Source organism: Argopecten irradians, chromosome 2 (genome assembly GCF_041381155.1).
Source record: "Argopecten irradians isolate NY chromosome 2, Ai_NY, whole genome shotgun sequence".
Classification (NCBI taxonomy): domain Eukaryota; kingdom Metazoa; phylum Mollusca; class Bivalvia; order Pectinida; family Pectinidae; genus Argopecten; species Argopecten irradians.
In genome coordinates, this window is record NC_091135.1 from 3,627,172 (window position 1) to 3,648,554 (window position 21,383).

General features: G+C 36.7%; 1 protein-coding gene across 2 annotated transcripts; it reads right to left on the bottom strand.

Moving 5' to 3' along the window:
* Positions 1–706: 706 nt before the first annotated feature.
* On the bottom strand, positions 707–20,976 carry LOC138314168 (uncharacterized). 2 transcript variants are annotated; one of them, XM_069254355.1, is made up of 13 exons: positions 20,913–20,976; positions 18,799–18,953; positions 13,167–13,284; positions 12,746–12,983; positions 12,006–12,245; positions 11,182–11,266; positions 9,887–10,014; positions 8,996–9,167; positions 8,655–8,773; positions 8,128–8,370; positions 6,803–7,542; positions 3,222–3,328; positions 707–2,330 (listed from the first exon to the last, which is right to left on the bottom strand). In XM_069254355.1, the coding sequence occupies exons 2-13, from the start codon at positions 18,946–18,948 to the stop codon at positions 2,097–2,099; spliced, it is 2,574 nt and encodes an 857-aa protein (XP_069110456.1). In that variant the 5' UTR covers positions 18,949–18,953; positions 20,913–20,976; the 3' UTR covers positions 707–2,096. The 2 variants fall into 2 exon arrangements, with proteins under 2 accessions (XP_069110456.1, XP_069110455.1); XM_069254354.1 differs by having other exon boundaries at positions 3,222–3,361.
* Positions 20,977–21,383: the final 407 nt, after the last annotated feature.

Sequence of the window (21,383 nt, forward strand, 5' to 3'; positions counted from 1 at the left end):
ACCTCTACCATGGTAATCCATATACATCATGTCAAAAGTTATCCAAATGTAATGAGCTTAAATCAATAGAACACACTCAAAAAGAAATATTAATTAATAGACTAGTTATTGACTAATGATGCATGACTTCTGAACAGTTCACAAAACACTACTAGATTTGTATAAACAACATACTTACAGACATCGATGAAACATTCACCGATCTGAACAGGAGTTGAATTTGACTAGATGTTGATCTAACTGAGGTATCACATCAGCTGTTTACAAAACTATATAATTGACAGGTATGCATGCCCATTCATGACAAACTCAGATATTTGTACCAGTTGTTTACCCAAATCATAGGTAACACAGATATTTGTACCAGTTGTTTACCCAAATCATAGGTAACACAGATATTTGTACCAGTTGTTTACCCAAATCATATAGGTATCGCAGATATTTGAACCAGTTGTGTACCCAAATCATAGGTATCGCAGATATTTGAACCAGTTGTGTACCCAAATCATAGGTATTCATAGGTTACCTAAATCCACAGATATTTGTACCAGTTGTTTACCTAAATCATAGGTAACACAGATATTTGTTCCAGTTGTTTACCCAAATCATAGGTAACACAGATATTTGTTCCAGTTGTTTACCCAAATCATATAGGTATCGCAGATATTTGAACCAGTTGTTTACCAAGCATAGCAAATCAAGTTGTTTATGCAAATCATAGCAGGTAACACAGATATTTGTACCAGTTGTTTACCCAAAGCATAGGTATGACAGATATTTGAACCAGTTGTTTATGCAAATCATAGCAGGTAACACAGATATTTGTACCAGTTGTTTACCCAAAGCATAGGTATCGCAGATATTTGTACCAGTTGTTCATCCCCAAAAATTCATTCCTATCACAAGTTTGAACTAGTTGTTTATCCCCTATCGTAGCTATCACAGATAAAGTGCTTCTCCAGGCAGAAGAACAATATTCTACCTCAATACTTAAGTTATCTACATAAATCTGTGATAGTGAACATAACAAGACACAAATAATAGTTAACATATTATTTAACAAGGATTGTCAAACACATCAATTTCTTAGAAATTGTATTATCACAGTATCAACTACAGAGTTAATTAAAGAGAAATAAAAAATAAATAAAAACACTATTTTAACAAATACACTGTCTTTAACAGGAAGATAATATTAGGGTCTAACTCTTCAAACAACTATAATCAAACAGACGCTAACAGTTTACATACAGATCAACGGAAGCATCTTGGGAATACAATAATAAAGATAAAATTGCACATTGGTTTTGATATATCAGTTCTATAGTAAACATTTCACACAGACAACAATCTAATTAAAATTAGATCTTCTATGTCGCTCTCCGTACCGTCAGTTACGAGCGGACGGCACGGAGAGCGACATAGAAGATCTAATTAGATTGCACAGACAACTACATACTTTCAGCTTTCTGCTTCAACTTTACAAATATCAAATGAAAAAAACATACATTTCAAAGATTACCAAAATAATTTAATATATGTCAGGAATAAAGTATATCACAATGCACCATAGAAATGAATACTGGACGTGAGGTTTACTAATAAACCCTTTATATCTCTGTATACACAATTTCTAGTGTATCAATGAACACACGAACCACATCAGACCAACAACACCAGTGTACACTAGTGTAGTACATTTATACTGTAGAATTTGGTTTATCAATTAATTATTATTCAATTACCACTATAACAGAAATCTTAATCGTCCACTAGCTGGTGTAAGAAACATCAATCACCAGGGAGTATTTACATTGTACAGTGATAAGAATGTAATATCACTTTAATTACTACTAAATTACTTATTTTATCAATACTACAAATGAATCAATGAACTCATCATACAAATGAAATATGTGCAATATATCTCATTGAAGTATTGCTTTAAAAAATAATAGGAAGATCAAAGATGATTCTCTAAAATGTTTGGTATATTTTTTATAAGCTTTTTAGAAGAAAAAACATTTCTGCTACCAAAAAAGCAAACTTTTTTTTTTCTTTATTGCAATTAATATAGTTATTGCCTTTTATAATGTCTATATAAGATCGCGGAGTGTGAGATTTCCAAAAGCATTCCCCTCTAAAGCAAGATCATTATTTTGACGACCGTGTTCCATCTTTTTCTTACGACTTTTAGTTTGACGTAGAGCTAGATGTTCACCGAACTGTCGTCTGGGGTTACGTGGCGGTCTCCCGGCTCTAATGGCTGCACTCCTGTCTTCTGGTGACTGACCATCAGGGCTGTTTCCCACGTACAAATCTTTATAATGCTGCAAATACAACAATCATGTTCTATAGATAAAACTCAACCAACTGTTTACCGGTTTTTAAACTTGATTTTGGGATCATTTTTATTTTATATAATATATAGTACCTGAAAACATTACTGTATAACAGAGCAAGAGTACGTAGTGTGCCGTCAGCCGGGCTTGAACCCACGACCTCGGACTTACTGGTCTGCCGCTCTACCGACTGAGTTAAATGGAAATTTCCGCTAGCCCAAAGCTAGAAGTCAACCGTATAACTATGTACAATTAAAACCTGCTAAAACTGTTTGTGTGTGAAGATCCATACTGATCTATTTCTATTAGTCCCTGTGTCATTTAAACTGGAAGCCCATTAATCAAAATGGAACTGAGACCGTTTAGTGATTATTTGGGTTTCTACCACAATAGGCGCTGTTATTCAACTCTCAGGGTATCAAATAAACGATGCAGCTGTTGATTAACAATTTGTTTATACCACACGTGGTATAAACTCTGTACGCATTCTGATTGGCTGGCACAATAAACTTTGACCGAACTACGTCTTTCTCAGTGTCGTATCACCTTTTGTCAACGTCATCAATAATCGAGTGACGTCATGCTATGCTGTGATATCGCCGCTTGACACCAAAACTGCTGTTGGATTGCATACTTATCCTCGTCGTATTTCTATCGGCTTAAATCGGATATCATTGTGGTAGAAACAGGTCACACGACTCGTGGTTGTTGGATATGAATTTATTCCACACTCGTAAGTTATTTTTTAAAAGTTACAAAAGACACTCGCTAAAGCTTGTGTCTTTTGTAACTTTTAAAAAATAACTCACTCGTGTGGAATAAATTCCATATCCAACAACCACTCGTTGTGTAACCTCTATTTATCTAACACCTAGATACCTGCAGTCTGTTCAGGATCTCATCCTCATTAGGACAGGGCTCCGCACGATCTCGGCTCCGGGAACGGTTACTATGGTTACTGCCTGATGTGCTTCCTCGTCCACGATCTTCGGAGATAAAGCTCAACATGTATTCTATGTCTGAACACCAAACGGAGAGAAAGAAAAAAGAAACAAAAGCATGCAGTTAGTCTAATTAAACAGCATCTACAAGAAAATGTAACAATTATACTAAAAAGCAGCATGCAGTTAATAAAATTGGAAAATTGAAAATGGCATTTTAGATAAAATCTATTTCTAGACTTAAAAAAGTGAAAGCAAAACATTAGTAATGATGTTAAGAAAAATAAAAAGCATGCAATAACATGTATATATAAGACACTCTGAGCAGATAAGTTCAGAAACAAGATAAAAAGGATTAAATTCTTAAGGTAAAGAATTTTTTAAATGATTTATTTGCGTTGATGTTATTACAGCCTGACAATATGTAGTATGTAATATCTAGTACAGTCAAGCTATAAGCTTGTTAATGTGAAGTTGATGAGACTATACATGATGGTAAAACATGGAATAATTCCAGTATTCAATTTGAAATTACAGAATATACTTGAATATATAGTGATACAAATGGTCTGACTAACAACTTAAAATCCATTTTAGCATAGTCTTATAGTAATATTTATACATGAGACATGTTTTTTGTTTATCTGATGTAAAATGTTTGATCAAGTTTCAAAAACGGAAGGAAAAACCTGAGTTGACAAGGTGTGTAGGTTATAGTGATTAAGGGTTGATCATTGACTGATGTGTACCTGTATATGGTAATACAGTATATTTACATTCACTTACCACTTTCATTATATAATATGACTGAAGGCAAGGCCTTAAAGGGCGCAGCCAGATGTTTCAGTAATCTTTCATTATGCAATGTTCATACGTTCAATTAATGGAAATAACGGAGCCGAATTTTCTGTTTATTTTTATTCATATATTCACACCTCAAACCCTCATTTACCCTTATTTGAGAAGCAAATCCACATAAGAAAAGGACGAAATTTTTATTTCTGTAACAGGTATTCTGTTTTCGGCCAGCTGATTATATTGGAAGGTTGTCTATCACTTGAACGCTTGCAAATAAAGAGCAATAGCACTGAGCTTCTGCCAGATGAAGATTACGTTTTTCGGATCACACAAGGGTTTGAACTGCTTGATTATATAATGAGCTGACTTCAAAGCATCACATTCATGCTGATGGAATTTTTTACAGTGTGGGAAAAATGGCCGCCGCAAACTGAAGCTGTCAGTGTGTAGGATTGAATTTGAAAGATTGCATTTTTTCTTATATTTTCATGGTGTGTTACCTTAGAAGTGCTTCGCACTTCATGCCCTTTGGGCACGAAGGGCTGCGCCCTTATAAACTAACCAAGGCAAAGTAAAGTCTATGAGGGTATAACTGACACCCAAAATGTGACCTTTATGACATCACTAATGTTGACATGGTAACATCAATTGATCACCATCAAAGTGGCTGTTCCCCATGTGGATTAAATCGTCATTGGTAAACAGTTTTCCTAGTCTAATTTAACAATTTGAATGCAGAGACCCCTAATGAATTAACAATGCAAATATAAGTATTAAACTAATTTTCTATGGAATTTATGGTCTATATAGATGCCAGAGCTTTGCAGGCAATCATATTACAACGCGCTAGCACTTATTATGAAGATTGTCTGTAAAACTCTGGCATCTATATAGACCATAGATTCCATAGGAGGCAATTAAATGCTTAAAAGAATACAAGTGGCAACGAACATATTCTATGGAGCGTGTTAGCACTCGATCCATAAATGAATATGTTCATGTTCATACTTCTGTATACGCAGTCAGAATGAAGACCAATCCTTATAAATGTATTTACATCCCTGTTATATAGACAGAATAAAGCTGGTAACTATGGTTGCTAGGCTATTTAGACTATGAATTAGCAGTTGCTTTGGTTGCTAGGCTATATAGACTATGAATTAGCAGCTGCTTTGGTTGCTAGGCTATATAGACTATGAATTAGCAGCTGCTTTGGTTGCTAGGCTATATAGACTATGAATTAGCAGCTGCTTTGGTTGCTAGGCTATATAGACTATGAATCAGCAGCTGCTTTGGTTGCTAGGCTATATAGACTATGAATTAGCAGCTGCTTTGGTTACAAAGCTCTATAGACTATGAATTTGCAGCTGCTTTGTTTGCAAGGCTATATAGACTATGAATTAGCAGCTGCTTTGGTTGCTAGGCTATATAGACTATGAATTAGCAGCTGCTTTGGTTGCTAGGCTATATAGACTATGAATTAGCAGCTGCTTTGGTTGCTAGGCTATCTAGACTATGAATTAGCAGCTGCTTTGGTTGCTAGGCTATATAGACTATGAATTTGGCTATATAGACTATGAATTTGGGTGATCGGGTGGTGTAGTGGTTAAGCCACTCGCCTTTCACCTAGCCGGCCGGGGTTCGATCCCCGGCACGGACGTGAAAAGGTCAGGGGTCACCTGCCCGATCACGTGGGTTTTCTCCGGGCACTCCGGTTTCCTCCCACACTAAGACCCCTCGCGCGCTTACATCCGGGCCATCGAGAGTGATTTACATAAGTTGTATAACTTGTTTCTCAATCGATGTAAAATAAATAAAGTTTATATTTAATTAGCAGCTGCTTTGGTTGCTAGGCTATATAGACTATGAATTAGCAGCTGCTTTGGTTGCTAGGCTATATAGACTGAATTAGCAGCTGCTTTGGTTGCTAGGCTATATAGACTATGAATTAGCAGTTGCTTTGGTTGCTGGGCTATATAGACTATGAATTAGCAGCTGCTATTGACTTGATTAGGCTAGGCTATATAGACTATGAATTAGCAGCTGCTTTGGTTGCTGGCTATATAGACTATGAATTAGCAGCTGCTTTGGTTGCTGGGCTATATAGACTATGAATTAGCAGCTGCTTTGGTTGCTAGGCTATATATATAGACTATGAATTAGCAGCTGCTTTGGTTGCAAAGCTATATAGACTATGAATTAGCAATCAGACTTCACAAAGCCAAAGAAAAGAAAAATATGTCAGCTTGTAGGAAGAGATGTTAGTGAAAGCAAAAGAACAGTTAAATAAGTTACTTATATACTACACAGGCAAACAAAATATAATTTACTACATGTCAAGACTATCATTAAGTATATTTATTTTTTCAGGACTAAATATTTTAAGTCTTTACTTGCAGATTACAGTATTAATCTTATCTGTATAATCTGTCTTTATATATTACAGAGTTATCTACCCTTTATATATATTCTAAAGTTGTTATTTTGTGAGTGAAACCAGCCATGTTCTTTTCTCATAATAAATACCTACCCACAAAGGTAAATAATTCTGTAATACACAAATACTGAATAAACCTGTTACGGTATTCACAAAGAAGGTATTTCAGAAGTTGAATTGTGTAATTCATTTTAAGCTCGTTACCAGATTTATATTTATAGAGTAGATGAAAATAATAAGTAATTTCGTTATACTGTAACAACAAAATATCATTATGTCCATACCTGCCTGTCTGCCTCGAGTCCTGATGCCGGGCTGACCCTCGCTGACCACACTACCTGTGCTACTCTCACCATTAGGGGATGCTGTCCCATTAGTACATGATCTGTGTGACTCTGATGCTGATTTGACCTCTGGTGTTGACCTCACTGAGGTCATGACAACAGAACCCGAGTCAGTCTGTACATCTGTGTCGAAGGTTCGATGCCTGGGGAAGGGTCTGTGTTTCAGTGAGATAGAGCTGTTGAGAGAGGCTGTTTCCTGGTCTGACTCTCCTATCGTAGGATAGTCTGGTGTTTCGTGTTCCTGTTCTGACTCAATCAGGGGAGGTAAATCTCTCACAAACGGTGACCTCATATCAGTACTACTGAGCATGGAATTACGGATACTGTGAACTCGCTGAGGTGTGGAAGGAAGGCTCCGATTAAGGTCTGCCATGATTTCATCTTCGTCTGGAGTATGTAACATGGCTAGATGGTTCATTATTGTCCTCTGTGTGGGAGTCATTGGACCCAGGGCATCGTCAACGTACTGTTCCTGTGGCACCACAGGCATAGAGTGAATGTCAAACTGGGGAGTTTTCTTTTCCTTCACTTGTCTTGTCTCTTTCGGCTTGGGCCTTTGATTTTTTATGGCTAGTTTTTTGTTGAGAGTTGAGCGTCGAGCCTGTGCACGCCCGAGGAGTCGGTTTCCAGGAAGTTCCTCAGCCGGGGTTGTCTCACTGCCCCCAGAGGCACCGTCGGAACTATCAAAAACGCATGATAGTTAATCAACATTAAACATAACAAATGAACGAAACATACATTTGTATTAAAGGCTTTCTATTGTTGTACTGCTACAGTGTCAACCATTTATTGTATCAGAAAAGTTCCAAAACATTCTTTCTAGACCAAACAGAGGAGAAGTTTGAAATGTTGTGATTGGTCACATAGTTAAAGTGCCCCTACCTAGCTTTACTTCAATACATGTATAGAAATCAAGAATTGATAGGACTAAAATAAACATTATCATTTATGAAACAAGTTATATGGTAGCTGATCTCTACAAAAGATGTCCATACCGAATAACTCTCCCTGCAGGATTTAATATTTGCGATTCAAAGATGGAGGATTATTGGCTGTGACACCTATGTACAGATTCTCAATTCACACCAACCACATCTGATTAGCCCTGAGCAACTACATGTAGCATATCACACTTTTTTGTAAAATTGAGTAGCATGTAGAACATGATATTTTTGTTTTGCTCTTTTGGATTCACACATTTCTATTTCAACAGGAAATTTTTAGTGTAGGTATACGTAGCTTCCAAAAATACACAATGTGTATACCTGTTCCCCAAACTGACGCCACTGAGTGTGAAACTGGAGCGTAGAGGGTTGACATGATTGTTGTCAGAGCTATGTTGTGCAGATTTCAGCTGGGGTTGTGTTCCAGGCAGACGTCGACCAAACCCACGGAGAGCACTCTCTCTGGCAGCAGATTCCTCTGTCTGCCGAACGATTCCAATTCCTGGCACCTCCAGCACAAGTTCCTTCCTACCAGACTGGCTTTCTCTAGCTTGTCTTGGTGCCCTGTGAAGGGTTGTATAACAGGTAATGTTAAAAGCACATTACAAATGAATATGTGTTACGTAGAAATACCAACATTAATTTTAAACCTAATTTAGCACATTACACATACATGTACATGTAGTTATGTACATCACCATGAACATCAAATAGAATTTGTATGTATTTATATACTGCTTAAACATTTTATCTTAGATGACAGTGAAATCATAATATTTCCAATATTCCAATAATCGAGTTTTAAGCCTTTCATTGTTCCGAGTACCCTTTTTTGATCAGACAAGTACCTGGTACGATGTTCTGTATCGTCCATCTGGGCGGAGATCGGATCCCAGACTGCCTGACCGTCGACAGGACACGTGGGATGAGAGTGGAGTAGCCAGTTGTCTATACAGTCTCGGTGGAACTGTGGAGACGCAATTATCTGGTATCAGTCTTTCTCACATTAGCTAATCAAACTAAAATTATACAGTAACTCAACTGCAAAATTGTTCAGACAAAGTTTGATATACAATAGCTCTTGTTCATTATTATAAAGTGAAGCAAAAATGTTTTCCTTATTTCCATATGTGTATAGAGGATTTCAATAATAATAAGTTTTTTTGTTGATAAACAGCTGAGTGTTTACCTTGTGCTTACAGCGTGGTAGTTTCCTTACGAACTGTCCGACCTGATATCCACGGAGACAGACTCGACACTGCATCCCCGGGGCCAGCAGTGGTCCGTTGTCTCTCACCTTCTCCAGGGGGAATGAGTTCACCACACTCTCAGGGATATCGCTCTGCTGGGTGGATGTGTTACTGAAGAAAATGTAAATCAACGTCTGAATAGTTAACACTCATCCTCAGATGATTAATAGAATCATTCCTTCCCTAGAGGGTGTGACAACGAAATCACAACCCAAGGGCTAATTCATGAACGTCTAACCCGAGGCATGTCGAGGGTTGAACATTCAGGAATTCCCTCGAGGGTTGTGATTTTGAAGTCACACTCTCATAGGTAGGGAATGATTCTTTTTCTCCCTTTAATATACAAATTAAAGAAAAACAAGAGATAAAAGTATAAAAAGAAGCATTTTCACCGTGACATGATCATGGTTCTGTTGACTGCATGTCAATATTTAATGACGTCATTGACAATGCATGCCATAGTTACATCACACGAAGTCATGACGTCACTTAAATGTCGTCAGGTTCCAAAGGTTAGCATGAGCAATCTGTCATACCCTAGGGGTTGATAAAGAAATCTCTCACGGCTAAAACCTGTGACACATCTGTGAATGGTGGGAGAAGTTTATGTCAGTCACTTAAAACCTGATGGTAAGGGCACCATTCCTTGAATGATAATTAGCCTTAAAGTCAGGGAGTTCAGGACATGATACCGAGATGTTTTAGTCTTGTAACATATAAGGAGATAATTTTATACCAGTAAAAGTCTGACCAACTCCTGTACCAAGTAAAGCTTTATCATACAAGTTATTCTGAAAAATCTGGGTTATTTTCAATATTTTTATATTTACCTGTCAAGTTGCATGAGAAGATCATAGTCATTTTCTGAGAGTTCACGGTTTGCCAGGCTCTCAGCTACAGCCTGGGGAAGTACAGCTCCGTACATCCTCTGGGCCGACTTCCAGTGTTGGTTACGCTTCTGTACACGAAAACAAACAGTGCGTTGATAGCAAGAGAGGGTTATCATCAAAAGGACATAAAGATCATTAATATACTGTCAAACCTGTCCATTGTCAAAGAAAAAATGGTGGAGTTGAAAATTGCTATTTAGGACCCTAAGAAAGCAGTCAGAGCAGTATTGCCAACTCACCCGATTTCCCTGGGTTGACCCGTTTTTTGGACATTTTAGAATGCATAACCTGATTGACCCAGCGGGTTATCAAATAACCCGATTTTCAGCACTTGGACCATAGTGTCAAAAATCTCACAAAAAAATATGTCAGATCAAGCCATAAGCACAATTTTCATTACATCTCAGGGCTTAAGACTCATATCAGGCCCTTGTATAATGCAGGTAGCTTTGTTTGTGTTTACACAAACTTTAATAAAGGTATGAAATTGTAGCAATTTAATCTGTTCAGTCATGCATCACGATGTCTATGATCGTTTTTAGCCAGAGCCAGCTAGCAAAATTAGACATAGCCAATTAATACTGTTCAAAATCAGAAATAATCTCTTCAAAATTCCCCAAAAGCACAAACACTTGTGATTTCAGACAAAGATTTACTCTCATAAATAGTCAACATGAACAGTGTCCTGTTGCAGTAGGCAGGCACCCGTTTCATAATGGCCGCCATTTTGTTTAGTCAAAGATAATTATAATAATGAAACCAGACATGTGTAGAACAAAAAATCAGAGTTTTATTAAATATAATTTTAAAGATTTTAATACAATATTTTATTAATTATCAGATATTAATTATATCATTACAAAAAACATAATAAATATTATTGAATAACAATATGAAAATAATAAATATATGCATATTTAAGGCTTTTAAAAGTGTTAAAAATTACACTAAAATGTTGTTTCGCATATGACCCTTGTTTTGACCCTTTCACCCGTTTTTTCAAAGGTGATCACCCGATTTGGCCTCATCAGAGGTTGGCAATATTGTCAGAGGTCTTTATACAGAGGTGTCAATATGGCATCTTTTACTGTATATATCAGCAAGAAAAGGGCATTCTCATGTATTACATACAAACCAAATAAACTAATTCATTGAAGTACAGATATCAGTTATTATAAATAGGACCATGTAGAACAATTAACTTTCAATAAATGAGAAAAAGCTAAAATACTCACATGACGATACTCAAATGGATGCTGAGTATGAGTGGCGGTATTAAAACAGGTCTGGCACAGATGGAAGTTGGTACACACACGACACCTGTAATTATAATGGTATAAACACTTGAACAAAATTATAGGTAAATTCTAAAAAGCTGTCAAACATTTTTCAACCCTAACTCTTAGTAACCAAAAAGGAACTGTCAACACAGTACATGTATAAGTAAAGTTAGAATTTGATAAATCAGCACAGGCCAACAGACAAAGTTCAAGGTCATATTTGATGAAATTACATCCAATACAATCTGATTAACCATATCAACAGATTGTTATATTATATACTACAAACGTATGTACATTTTTGGATATGTCTTTAATCAGATTAGATTCAACTGTTATTACTATAGCAGTGTTTAAAGGCCCACTATACCTTTCCAAAACGGCTTTTAATTTTTAAAATGAGAATGTAAAACAAGATCGCTAATTTATAGAATCACAAAAGTAATTAAATACTACACTTGTCATCGCCTTAAGAACAATTTAATTCAAATAAATAAAATGTTAATTTTCATAACGCGGGTTGTCTTATGTAACCCACCATCGTTCTTAATACTACGCGGTAGTTGAATGTCACCGCGCCAGACGGCAAAACAGCGAAATGAATATCCGCTGTTATTAAATATTACGCAGGAAATTTTGCATATGTTTGTATATGTAACCTCATCTTAGGCCATCGCTATATATTTTCTTAAGCTATTTATGTTTTTTATAAACCTTTAAATTTTGCTCTGGAAAGATATTGGGCCTTTAAAGCTATGTCATCAGAAGCCTGTACAAACCTGTAACATTTCCCTTCTATTGGTGATATATGACAGCTTTGACAGTCTGTCCCCAAGTGCCGGTCCATTCTGCCCCCTTGGGTAGCCCCAATTGCATTCCGACTTTCCTGTTTGAGCAGCTCTATGGGTCCGAAATCCTCACGACAAAATGGACATTTGATGACGGTATCGCCTGAGGATTTCTGATGGTCCGCCCAAACCTTCATACATTTGATATGGATACTGTTTCCACAACCAAACCTGTTCAATATCAATTCAATAAATTACTACAATACAGTCATTCTGACATCTGATAACAAAGTCAACAATTTATTTTTGTTGTGGTTGTTTTTTTAGGTGCTCAAATATTAGGATGATTACTTTCAGTAAAGAGAAAAACAAAACAAAAGGTGGTAGAAAAACATAAGATGATGAATAAACAATATACCCGGTACTCATCTTTATTCTCCTACATCATGTAATTTTTCATATTAAAAGCCAACTTTATATGTGGTTCAAAATTCAACAATTTCTGTAAAAAGTAAAATTTAATCTTTAGCTTTCACGGTATGCATACATGTATTTAATTCAATTATTTCTTAATATTAAGCAGATCAAATCTTGGCAATCATTGCAATATCCCAGAAAATCACGAAAATATCATCCAATTGAAAAAACACAGGTATACGGTATGTTATACATGTATTGGGTCCACCTCACCTCCCCTATCTAGCTCACCTTACCTGGTATGAAGTACTCACTTGCAGAATGTAACAGGTAGATGTTTTGACAGAAGTTCGTCCTGACAGATAGGACATACATCATCGTCTCCGATCGGCCGCTGCTGCAGCATCTCCTTTCCAGCATCTGTGCCACCACTACTGACAGACTTAGCCCTCTGCCACCGTGGCCCTTGTGGCTGCTGCTGTTTTTGTTTGGCAGCATGGCCATGAAGAATAGCATTGATCTCTCGCTCAACCAGACCAAGCTGCCAGGTAACTGAGGTGACGAAGGAAAATCCACCATAAATATGATGAAAAACATAGACTTCAGGTTTTTTCCTTTATTTTCTTATTTTACTAAGTATTTATCTAAATGTATTCACAAATAACTGGTATATGGTTTCATTTTTTTGCATTTTGCATGAATAAATTTTGTCATTGAACGGGGAGTTAAACTTACTGGAGTCATTCTGTGGTACCCTGAACTTCTTTAGTAGCAACCAGCAGATGTGTTTACACAGGTCTCGATCCTTCTTAAACTGGGGACAAGTACACGTGTGTGGGTCACCTAGGTACGCCTGTAACAAATATAGCTAATTAATACCAGATAAAGGAGGTACACATGTGTGGGTCACCTAGGTACGCCTGTAACAAATATAGCTAATTAATACCAGATAAAGGAGGTACACATGTGTGGGTCACCTAGGTACGCCTGTAACAAATATAGCTAATTAATACTAGATAAAGGAGGTACACGTGTGTGGGTCACCTAGGTACGCCTGTAACAAATATAGCTAATTAATACCAGATAAAGGAGGTACACGTGTGTGGGTCACCTAGGTACGCCTGTAACAAATATAGCTAATTAATACCAGATAAAGGAGGTACACGTGTGTGGGTCACCTAGGTACGCCTGTAACAAATATAGCTAATTAATACTAGATAAAGGAGGTACACGTGTGTGGGTCACCTAGGTACGCCTGTAACAAATATAGCTAATTAATACTAGATAAAGGAGGTACACGTGTGTGGGTCACCTAGGTACGCCTGTAACAAATATAGCTAATTAATACTAGATAAAGGAGGTACACGTGTGTGGGTCACCTAGGTACGCCTGTAACAAATATAGCTAATTAATACTAGATAAAGGAGGTACACGTGTGTGGGTCACCTAGGTACGCCTGTAACAAATATAGCTAATTAATACCGGATAAAGGAGGTACACGTGTGTGGGTCACCTAGGTACACCTGTAACAAATATAGCTAATTAATCCTAGATAAAGGAGGTACATGTGTGTGGGTCACCTAGGTACCCCTGTAACAAATATAGCTAATAAATACCAGATAAAGGAGGTACACGTGTGGGTCACCTAGGTACGCCTGTAACAAATATAGCTAATTAATCCTAGATAAAGGAGGTACACGTGTGTGGGTCACCTAGGTACGCCTGTAACAAATATAGCTAATTAATACCAGATAAAGGAGGTACACGTGTGTGGGTCACCTAGGTACGCCTGTAACAAATATAGCTAATTAATCCTAGATAAAGGAGGTACACGTGTGTGGGTCACCTAGGTACGCCTGTAACAAATATAGCTAATTAATACTAGATAAAGGAGGTACACGTGTGTGGGTCACCTAGGTACGCCTGTAACAAATATAGCTAATTAATACCAGATAAAGGAGGTACACGTGTGTGGGTCACCTAGGTACGCCTGTAACAAATATAGCTAATTAATACCAGATAAAGGAGGTACACTGTGTGGGGTCACCTAGGTACGCCTGTAACAAATATAGCTAATTAATCCTAGATAAAGGAGGTACACGTGTGTGGGTCACCTAGGTACGCCTGTAACAAATATAGCTAATTAATACCTAGATAAAGGAGGTACACGTGTGTGGGTCACCTAGGTACACCTGTAACAAATGTAGCTAATTAATACTAGATAAAGGAGGTACACGTGTGTGGGTCACCTAGGTACGCCTGTAACAAATATAGCTAATTAATCCTAGATAAAGGAGGTACACGTGTGTGGGTCACCTAGGTACGCCTGTAACAAATATAGCTAATTAATCCTAGATAAAGGAGGTACATGTGTGTGGGTCACCTAGGTACCCCTGTAACAAATATAGCTAATTAATACGGATAAAGGAGGTACACATGTGTGTGGGTCACTTAGATACGCCTGTAACAAATGTGGCTAATTAATACCAGATAAAGGAGGTACACGTGTGTGGGTCACCTAGGTACACCTGTAACAAATATAGCTAATTAATACCGGATAAAGGAGGTACACGTGTGTGGGTCACCTAGGTACGCCTGTAACAAATATAGCTAATTATTCCATAGATAAAGGAGGTACACGTGTGTGTGGGTCACCTAGGTATGCCTGTAACAAATATAGCTAATTAATACCAGATAAAGGAGGTACACGTGTGTGGGTCACCTAGGTACGCCTGTAACAAATATAGCTAATTAATACCGGATAAAGGAGGTACACGTGTGTGGGTAGGGTCAGATAAAGGAGGTACAGTGGTGGGTCACCTAGGTACGCCTGTAACAAATATAGCTAATTAATACCAGATAAAGGAGGTACACGTGTGTGGGTCACCTAGGTACACCTGTAACAAATATAGCTAATTAATCCTAGATAAAGGAGGTACACGTGTGTGGGTCACCTAGGTACGCCTGTAACAAATATAGCTAATTAATACTAGATAAAGGAGGTACATGTGTGTGGGTCACCTAGGTACGCCTGTAACAAATATAGCTAATTAATCCTAGATAAAGGAGGTACACGTGTGTGGGTCACCTAGGTACACCTGTAACAAATATAGCTAATTAATCCTAGATAAAGGAGGTACACGTGTGGGTCACCTAGGTACACCTGTAACAAATATAGCTAATTAATCCAGATAAAGGAGGTACACGTGTGTGGGTCACCTAGGTACACCTGTAACAAATATAGCTAATTAATCCTAGATAAAGGAGGTACACGTGTGTGGGTCACCTAGGTACACCTGTAACAATATAGCTAATAATCCCAGATAAAGGAGGTACATGTGTGTGGGTCACCTAGGTATCCTGTAACAGCTATAAATCCCAGATAAAGGAGGTACATGTGTGTGGGTCACCTAGGTACGCCTGTAACAAATATAGCTAATTAATACCGGATAAAGGAGGTACACGTGTGTGGGTCACCTAGGTACGCCTGTAACAAATATAGCTAATTAATACTTGATAAAGGTATAATATGCACCAATTTAGCCTGATGGAGTTGGTTGTGGATAATAAGACCTTCCAGGATGTTTTGTCAGTTTATAAGACCTTCCTATGATCTTTGTACAACAAGTTGATACATCACTGCATCAATATGTCAGGTCAGGTTAACAGGTAAGACATGGTGTATGAAAGGTCAGGACATTTATAAGACACTCAACTATGTTTTTTGTACCAGGTTTATAGACCAATATTTGTTTTGTCACTTTTATTAAAACAACATTGGGTAAAATTTTGTTGGCTAAACTTGTATAATATTAACAGGTTCAAATAATGATTTCAATTTAATGTTTTGTGTTTATAAGTTTATAGATTCCTATGTTTTGTCAGGTTTATAAGACCTTCTATGTTTTGTCAGGTTTATAAGACCTTCTATGTTTTGTCAGGTTTATAAGACCTTCCTATGTTTTGTCAGGTTTATAAGACCTTCTATGTTTTGTCAGGTTTATAAGACCTTCGTATGTTTTGTCAGGTTTATAAGACCTTCCTATGTTTTGTCAGGTTTATAAGACCTTCCTATGTTTTGTCAGGTTTATAAGACCTTCGTATGTTTTGTCAGGTTTATAAGACCTTTGTATGTTTTGTCAGGTTTATAAGACCTTCGTATGTTTTGTCAGGTTTATAAGACCTTCCTATGTTTTGTCAGGTTTATAAGACCTTCCTATGTTTTGTCAGGTTTATAAGACCTTCGTATGTTTTGTCAGGTTTATAAGACCTTCGTATGTTTTGTCAGGTTTATAAGACCTTCCTATGTTTTGTCAGGTTTATAAGACCTTTGTATGTTTTGTCAGGTTTATATTCTATGTTTTGTCAGGTTTATAAGACCTCTATGTTTTGTCAGGTTTATAAGACCTTCCTATGTTTTGTCAGGTTTATAAGACCTTCCTATGTTTTGTCAGGTTTATAAGACCTTCGTATGTTTTGTCAGGTTTATAAGACCTTCGTATGTTTTGTCAGGTTTATAAGACCTTCCTATGTTTTGTCAGGTTTATAAGACCTTCCTATGTTTTGTCAGGTTTATAAGACCTTCCTATGTTTTGTCAGGTTTATAAGACCTTCCTATGTTTTGTCAGGTTTATAAGACCTTCGTATGTTTTGTCAGGTTTATAAGACCTTTGTATGTTTTGTCAGGTTTATAAGACCTTCGTATGTTTTGTCAGGTTTATAAGACCTTCCTATGTTTTGTCAGGTTTATAAGACCTTCTATGTTTTGTCAGGTTTATAAGACCTTCGTATGTTTTGTCAGGTTTATAAGACCTTGTATGTTTTGTCAGGTTTATAAGACCTTCGTATGTTTTGTCAGGTTTATAAGACCTTCCTATGTTTTGTCAGGTTTATAAGACCTTCTATGTTTTGTCAGGTTTATAAGACCTTCCTATGTTTTGTCAGGTTTATAAGACCTTCCTATTTTTGTGTTTTGTAGGTTTATAAGACCTTCTATGTTTTGTCAGGTTTATAAGACCTTCGTATGTTTTGTCAGGTTTATAAGACCTTCCTATGTTTTGTCAGGTTTATAAGACCTTTCTATGTTTTGTCAGGTTTATAAGACCTTTCTATGTTTTGTCAGGTTTATAAGACCTTCCTATGTTTTGTCAGGTTTATAAGACCTTTGTATGTTTTGTCAGGTTTATAAGACCTTTGTATGTTTTGTCAGGTTTATAAGACCTTCGTATGTTTTGTCAGGTTTATAAGACCTTCCTATGTTTTGTCAGGTTTATAAGACCTTCCTATGTTTTGTCAGGTTTATAAGACCTTCCTATGTTTTGTCAGGTTTATAAGACCTTCCTATGTTTTGTCAGGTTTATAAGACCTTCCTATGTTTTGTCAGGTTTATAAGACCTTCCTATGTTTTGTCAGGTTTATAAGACCTTCCTATGTTTTGTCAGGTTTATAAGACCTTCCTATGTTTTGTCAGGTTTATAAGACCTTCCTATGTTTTGTCAGGTTTATAAGACCTTCCTATGTTTTGTCAGGTTTATAAGACCTTCCTATGTTTTGTCAGGTTTATAAGACCTTCTATGTTTTGTCAGGTTTATAAGACCTTCCTATGTTTTGTCAGGTTTATAAGACCTTCCTATGTTTTGTCAGGTTTATAAGACCTTCCTATGTTTTGTCAGGTTTATAAGACCTTCCTATGTTTTGTCAGGTTTATAAGACCTTCCTATGTTTTGTCAGGTTTATAAGACCTTCCTATGTTTTGGTAGGTTTATAAGACCTTCCTATGTTTTGTCAGGTTTATAAGACCTTCCTATGTTTTGTCAGGTTTATAAGACCTTCCTATATTTTGTCAGGTTTATAAGACCTTCGTATGTTTTGTCAGGTTTATAAGACCTTCGTATGTTTTGTCAGGTTTATAAGACCTTCGTATGTTTTGTCAGGTTTATAAGACCTTCGTATGTTTTGTCAGGTTTATAAGACCTTCCTATGTTTTGTCAGGTTTATAAGACCTTCCTATGTTTTGTCAGGTTTATAAGACCTTCCTATGTTTTGTCAGGTTTATAAGACCTTCCTATGTTTTGTCAGGTTTATAAGACCTTCCTATGTTTTGTCAGGTTTATAAGACCTTCGTATGTTTTGTCAGGTTTATAAGACCTTCGTATGTTTTGTCAGGTTTATAAGACCTTTGTATGTTTTGTCAGGTTTATAAGACCTTCGTATGTTTTGTCAGGTTTATAAGACCTTCCTATGTTTTGTCAGGTTTATAAGACCTTCCTATGTTTTGTCAGGTTTATAAGACCTTCCTATATTTTGTCAGGTTTATAAGACCTTTGTATGTTTTGTCAGGTTTATAAGACCTTCCTATGTTTTGTACCTTAAATGGTTTCTGCTCTCCCTCCTCCTGTAGCAGAAATCCTGTTGGACCAGTCTCTCGCAGGATGTACATGGTGGCATTGAGGGCTTCTGTTTGGCGCCAGTTGACAAGATCGTTACAGTTTCGACGCCACGCCACACTCCGCGACATCCTGCCTGCAAACATTTACAAACAAAAGTATGGAGGGTTAAGCTGATTATATAGTTCTGCTTTCCAAAGAACTGGATATTGATATAATAAGTGAGTCTTCTATACATAGCCATATAAAAGGTTTTGTATATTTACAGGAGATGGACTTGTGTAGTGTATATTGGATATTAATCATCAGTGACCTGCTAGCTCTTCTTGTAATTTAGAGGACCTCTTGCCCTGTTTATAGTGCTGTTATCTCACTGAATCATGACACCAAAGACACAAAAAAAGTACATGTCATCCAGTCACATTATACTGACAACAGGCAAACCAGTCGTTTCACTCCCAGAAATTACCACTTATATAGACTGGTGTGTCTCGGTCAGGGGACAGAACTCAAAGCCTTACTCACAGGGATAAATTCTCAACTGAAAGCCAAAAGTGAAGCGGTGCCAAGGAAGACGCTATAGGAAGACAAAAAGTCAGTTAGAAACAAGTAAAAAGATAGGATCCTAAATTTAGTTACCTCTTATGATCAATCATGCACATAAGGGCAGCAGGTATGTCCTACCTGCAGGGTCATTGTGGTTAACAGCATGAGTCATGATATTATTGGCTATTTTACCTAAGTAAAGAAATTTACTTAGGTATGTGGATGTGAGAGATATAGGCCCATGGTTTTCTAAGTTGAGATCGGTTCCTTCCTTAAAGCAGGGGAGACACATTCCACAGGGGGGAGATTTGTAACATGGGTGTGGCAAGACTACATTTTGCATATATGTGAGGAAACATGTACTTAAGTTACATAATCTTAGTCTTGAAGGAGAAAAGTGCAATACTGGTTACCAAATTAAGAGGAAAAGAAATCTAATAGTTGGAAATTGTACAATGAAAGAATTATAAGAAATAGTAGTTTTATAAGAGAGAGAATTTGGAAAGAGCACAGTGCTTCAGATCGCTTGCGTGAATAGGTATCTATGTATTTATAATTATGAGTAAATTTCACAGTAAAATTATTTGAAATTGCGTCAATATCATGAAAAAAATTTGGATAGCTGGGTCATTCCCGACTCCATTTTTATTCAATTAGAAACTGCTCAGGAGTTGCGCGGACCCTTAATGGAAGCTTTAAATTATTATGTTTACGTTGACTGTAAGCTCTTCAAATACAAGGATTAACAGCAGTTTAAATATTGCAGTCCCCTCTGTTGAACATGGCAATACAGAGGTATTTTAATATACGTTGAATTTAAAATGTACATTATGTTTTGAATTTAAAACAGACAACGCCTTCACTTGGGGAATAATCAATATATTCAGAAAAGTGTTCTAGTACAACATGAAATGTCGGATGATCATGCTGCCGAAATTGCTTTTAAAAGCTGTATTTGTCATCACAACGATGATGTAAAAATAGAGGTGTACTGTACACGTTTTACAGTTAACTGTTGCATGAATTTGAATGAATCGAATCACGGAAAAAATACCTGTGTGAAGTTTTCATTTTATGGAAAGTGGAAATCTAATGTACCAATCCTACTAATTGATTATTTCATATTTAAAAAGTTGGCGATGGGAAAACCCTACTGTACAATAAATAGCATTTGGGGTAAAATTACTCCTTGCTAATGTATTTAGATGTTTGTTCTAGTTATCTAGAGCACTGAGAGAGAGTGAGTGTCTGGAAAGTCAGCTATTAGCAATCTGGTTAAAATACAGATTTAGATTTTCAATAGGCATATACACTAGGCCTACAGTAAATGTTAGATTGGTCGGTTGAATGTTCGGAAAGCAATCTGTAAATAACCATTGCCGTTGATGCGACTCAGGACTATGAAAAAGGTTATGTAAAAAGTAAACCATTAAAAGAATTACTACCATGGACAGTATTCAGTAGATATGGTATAATCTGAAAATTCGACGCCAGTGAGTAGAAAATAACAATACGAAAAATTGACTTAAGTATCAAGCTTCGTTTTTACCTCTGTGATTTAAACTTTCAGCAAGTGCACGTTAGGACGCCATGTTGTTTATAGCCTCGGTTTGATGTCACTATGCAAAATGTAATACTGTACACGAGAAGGTCTTATTCATGTATTGAACGAGAACTCGATTCTGATAATTATATGAACTCAATCCAGTAATATAACAGTTGGCGATGTTCATTATGGTTTCGTTTTGTCATTTATATCCTTACTTTTATATTGTTTAAAAAATGTTCAATTTTATTATCATTGATACGGAATATTGATATTTTTAATATTAGTAACCGGACTGAAACACCATCAAAAATATATCCACTTTGACAAGAATGGATAAAAAATCCTTGACTTGGGTTACAATTTGTTTTTCCAAACATTGTAAAAGTTGACTCATGATTTGCATTGTCAATTTTCATGACGCGAGTCGCTTTACATACTTACATGTACAGGGGCATAGGAAAGCGGGGGGGC